Source organism: Pseudoliparis swirei, chromosome 4 (genome assembly GCF_029220125.1).
Source record: "Pseudoliparis swirei isolate HS2019 ecotype Mariana Trench chromosome 4, NWPU_hadal_v1, whole genome shotgun sequence".
Lineage (NCBI taxonomy): Eukaryota > Metazoa > Chordata > Actinopteri > Perciformes > Liparidae > Pseudoliparis > Pseudoliparis swirei.
In genome coordinates, this window is record NC_079391.1 from 33,182,030 (window position 1) to 33,186,826 (window position 4,797).

The 4,797-nt window shown below is 53.9% G+C and overlaps 1 protein-coding gene across 2 annotated transcripts in view; it reads right to left on the minus strand.

Annotated features, from left to right (window-relative positions):
• LOC130193045 (high choriolytic enzyme 1-like) overlaps positions 1 to 3,505 on the minus strand; it is a 9,519-nt gene extending 6,014 nt beyond the window's left edge. The window contains exons 1-2 of one of the 2 annotated variants that reach the window (XM_056413362.1): positions 3,482 to 3,505; positions 1,315 to 1,374 (exon numbers count right to left, since the gene is read on the minus strand). In XM_056413362.1, coding sequence (XP_056269337.1) covers positions 1,315 to 1,362 — 48 coding nt within the window. In that variant the 5' untranslated portion in view covers positions 1,363 to 1,374; positions 3,482 to 3,505. Of the gene's footprint in view, positions 1 to 1,314; positions 1,392 to 3,481 lie in introns of those variants that run through there. The other variant, XM_056413363.1, reaches the window with a different exon arrangement.
• Between the last annotated feature and the right edge of the window lie 1,292 nt (positions 3,506 to 4,797).

The window sequence follows — 4,797 nt, forward strand, 5'->3', positions numbered from 1 at the left end:
GGTCCTCGAGGGGTCCTGGGAGTTTGCCCAACCAGTCTTCATGTGCTTTGTGGACTTGGAGAAGGCTTTCGACCGGGTCCCTCGGGAATTGTTGTGGGGGGTGCTGCGGGGGTACGGGGTTCCGGACCCGTTGCTACGGGCTATCCGGTCTCTGTACGCCTGCAGTAGGAGCTGTGTTCGCATCCTCGGCAGTAAGTCAGACACGTTCCCGGTGGGTGTTGGTCTCCGCCAGGGCTGCCCTTGATCACCGGTCCTGTTTGTGATTTTCATGGACAGGATATCTAGGCGCAGCCTGGGGGTGGAGCAGGTCAGGTTTGGGGGTCTTGGGATCGCCTCTCTTCTGTTTGCAGATGATGTGGTCCTGTTAGCATCCTCAGACCGTGACCTCCGGCACTCACTGGGGCGTTTTGCTGCCGAGTGTGAAGCGGCAGGGATGAGAGTCAGCACCGCCAAATCTGAGGCCATGGTGCTCTGCCGGAAACCGGTGGATTGCTCCCTCCAGGTGGGGACAGAGCGCCCCAAGCGAAGGAGTTCAAGTATCTCGGGGTCTTGTTCACGAGTGAGGGTAAGATGGAGCGGGAGATCGACAGGCGGATCGGTGCAGCTGCAGCAGTAAAACAGGCGCTGTACCGGTCCGTCTCGGTGAAGAGAGAGCTGAGCCGAAAGGCGAAGCTTTCAATTTACTGGTCGGTCTACGTTCCAATCCTCACCTATGGTCACGAACTTTGGGTAGTGACCGAAAGAACGAGGTCGTGAATACAAGCAGCCAAAATGAGTTTCCTCCGTAGGGTGGCCGGGCTCAGCTTTAGAGACGGGGTAAGGAGCTCGGACATCAGGAGGGAGCTTGGAGTCGAGCCGCTACTCCTTCGCATCGAAAGGAGTCAGCTGAGGTGGTTCGGGCATCTGATTCGGACGCCTCCTGGACGCCTCCCGTTAGAGGTTTTCCAGGCACGTCCTACTGGGAGGAGACCCCGGGGAAGACCCAGGACACGCTGGAGAGATTACATCTCCCGGCTGGCCTGGGAACGCCTCGGGATCCCCCAGAATGAGCTGGAAAGTGTTGCGGGCGAGAGGGAAGTCTGGGTCAACCTGCTGGGTCTGCTGCCCCCGCGACCCGACCCCGGAATAAGCGGATGAGGATGGATGGATGGATGGATGGATGTGTTTCTCAAAGCTTTCATGAAATAATAAATAACAAATAACCCCCGAAAAATAGAATTATCTTAAACAATTTGTAATGAATCAGCCGCGTGAAAAAAGTTTATTTGTTTCCTCTCTTTTAATTCAATATATATAAAACAATGTCATTCTCACCGCAGTAATGGCCGAGAGGAAGAGGAGGACGAGGAAGGCTGGAGTCATGACGACGGTCTTCTGGAATAAAACCGCAGAGTCTGAAAGTCAGAGACGGTTTGGGGGTTAAAGGAGAGAGGAGGTGAGAGGACGAGGTGAAGGAGAGGAGGTGGAGGAGAGGAGGTGGAGGAGAGGAGGTGAATGAGAGGAGGTGAAGGAGAGGAGGTGGATGAGAGGAGGTGGAGGAGAGGAGGTGAATGAGAGGAGGTGGAGGAGAGGAGGTGGAGGAGAGGAGGTGAAGGAGAGGAGGTGGAGGAAAGGAGGTGAAGGAGAGGAGGTGGAGGAGAGGAGGTGAAGGAGAGGAGGTGGAGGAGAGGAGGTGGAGAAGAGGAGGTGGAGGAGAGGAGGTGAATGAGAGGAGGTGGAGGAGAGGAGGTGAATGAGAGGAGTTGGAGGAGAAGAGGTGAAGGAGAGGAGGTGAAGGAGAGGAGGTGAATGAGAGGAGGTGGAGGAGAGGAGGTGAAGGAGAGGAGGTGGAGGAGAGGAGGTGAAGGAGAGGAGGTGGAGGAGAGGAGGTGAATGAGAGGAGGTGAATGAGAGGAGGTGGAGGAGAGGAGGTGAAGGAGAGGAGGTGGAGGAAAGGAGGTGAAGGAGAGGAGGTGGAGGAGAGGAGGTGAAGGAGAGGAGGTGGAGGAGGAGGTGAAGGAGAGGAGGTGGAGGAGAGGAGGTGAATGAGAGGAGGTGAAGGAGAGGAGGTGAATGAGAGGAGGTGGAGGAGAGGAGGTGGAGGAGAGGAGGTGAAGGAGAGGAGGTGGAGGAGAGGAGGTGAATGAGAGGAGGTGGAGGAGAGGAGGTGAATGAGAGGAGGTGAATGAGAGGAGGTGGAGGAGAGGAGGTGAAGGAGAGGAGGTGGAGGAGAGGAGGTGAATGAGAGGAGGTGGAGGAGAGGAGGTGAAGGAGAGGAGGTGGAGGAGGTGGGAAGAGGAGGTGGAGGAGAGGAGGTGGAGAGAGGAGGTGGAGGAGAGAGGAGGTGGAGGAGAGAGGAGGTGAATGAGAGGAGGTGGAGGAGAAGAGGTGGAGGAGAGGAGGTGGAGGAGAGGAGGTGAATGAGAGGAGGTGGAGGAGAGGAGGTGGAGGAGAGGAGGTGAATGAGAGGAGGTGGAGGAGAGGAGGTGGAGGAGAGGAGGTGAAGGAGAGGAGGTGGAGGAGAGGAGGTGAATGAGAGGAGGTGGAGGAGAGGAGGTGGAGGAGAGGAGGTGGAGGAGAGGAGGTGAATGAGAGGAGGTGGAGGAGGAGGTGAATGAGAGGAGGTGGAGGAGAGGAGGTGAATGAGAGGAGGTGGAGGAGAGGAGGTGAATGAGAGGAGGTGGAGGAGAGGAGGTGGAGGAGAGGAGGTGAAGGAGAGGAGGTGGAGGAGAGGAGGTGAATGAGAGGAGGTGGAGGAGAGGAGGTGGAGGAGAGGAGGTGAAGGAGAGGAGGTGGAGGAGAGGAGGTGAATGAGAGGAGGTGGAGGAGAGGAGGTGAATGAGAGGAGGTGGAGGAGAGGAGGTGAAGGAGAGGAGGTGATTGAGGAGAGGAGGTGAAGGAGGAGGTGGAGAGGAGGTGAAGTGGAGGAGGAGAAGAGAGGAGGTGAAGTGGAGGAGGTGAAGAGAGGAGGTGATGGAGAGGAGAGGAGGAGGTGATGGAGAGGAGGAGGTGATGGAGAGGAGGTGAAGGAGAGGAGGTGGAGGAGAGGAGGTGAATGAGAGGAGGTGGAGGAGAGGAGGTGAAGGAGAGGAGGTGAATGAGAGGAGGTGAATGAGAGGAGGTGGAGGAGAGGAGGTGAATGAGAGGAGGTGAATGAGAGGAGGTGAAGGAGAGGAGGTGAATGAGAGGAGGTGGAGGAGAGGAGGTGAAGGAGAGGAGGTGAATGAGAGGAGGTGAATGAGAGGATGTGAATGAGAGGAGGTGAATGAGAGGATGTGAATGAGAGGAGGTGAAGGAGAGGAGGTGAATGAGAGGAGGTGGAGGAGAGGAGGTGAAGGAGAGGAGGTGAATGAGAGGAGGTGAATGAGAGGATGTGAATGAGAGAAGGTGGAGGAGAGGAGGTGGAGGAGAGGAGGTGAATGAGAGGAGGTGGAGGAGAGGAGGTGAAGGAGAGGAGGTGGAGGAGAGGAGGTGAATGAGAGGAGGTGAATGAGACCAGTACCTGTTGCACCTGGGCGTGATGCTCGATGCTGCAGGTGTTCGGCCGCTCGCTCTTTATAAGCGGCGTTGTGGGCGTGTTCTCCCTTTTCATCTCAACTGTCAATCAAATACTTTGGCCAGCCGGCCGCCAAGAAGAAGAAGAAGAATCTCCATGACAAAGGAGCAGGGAGTGATTAAGAACATGACTGAGCCAACAAGTCATCAGGTGACTGGAAGAGCAACAAGTCACATGACAACCCTGCAGGCTCTACTTTATATTCACTGATACGGTCTGATGCATTCTACTGTATTACACTGTATTCTACTGTATTACATTGTAGTGTACAGTCATGAATTTGCCTCAGAGTGCTTTACAATCTGTACACATAGACATCTGTGACCTTTGACCTCACATCGGATCAGGAAAAACTCCCAAACAACCCTTCATGGGGGGAAAAGGAAGAAACCTTCAGGAGAGAACAGAGGAGGATCCCTCTCCAGGATGGACAGAACAATAGATGTCATGTGACCAGAAGGACAGATTAGAGTTAAGACACATTCAATGAATATGACAGAGTATATGAATAGTTGGTAGTAGGCATGGACCACGATCCAGACCTCCATGATCCATCAGGCAGATGGAGGTAGAGAGGAGGAGTGGGCGGAGTCTCAACAGGGCCATGGCATCAGAACCAGCCAGGTCCAATGGACCTTCTGAGACTTGTAGTCACAAAGACTCCGGAGGGGAAACAGAGTTAGTAATGTGCAATAGAGATGAAAATGCATCCATAAGTAGAGAAAGAAAAGGAGAGAGGTGCTCAGTGTATCCTAAGCGTCCATAAGGAGAGAGGAGAGGAGAGAGGAGCTCAGTGTATCCTAACTGTCCCCCAGCAGCTTCTCAGCCTATAGCAGCATCTCTAGGTCTGGACCAGGTGAACCTGATTCAGCCCTAACAATAAGACCATCAGTCTACTCTACATGAGGTGATTTTACGGGGAGCCAGTGCAGAGCAGCTAATACACGGAGAGTTTCCTGATAATATTGCCCAAAGTTAGCATGGAAAGGTAAATAAAAGGGGCCCAAGTACAAAACCTTGTGGAACTCCGGAACTAATGTTGGTGGTTATCGAGGCTACTAAGGTCTAACTAGACCAGTACAGAGATGAGTCCTCTATCAGCACTAAGGTCTAACAAGACCAGTACAGAGATGAGTCCTCTATCAGCACTAAGGTCTAACAAGACCAGTACAGAGATGAGTCCTCTATCAGCACTAAGGTCAAACAAGACCAGTACAGAGATGAGTCCTCTATCAGCACTAAGGTCTAACAAGACCAGTACA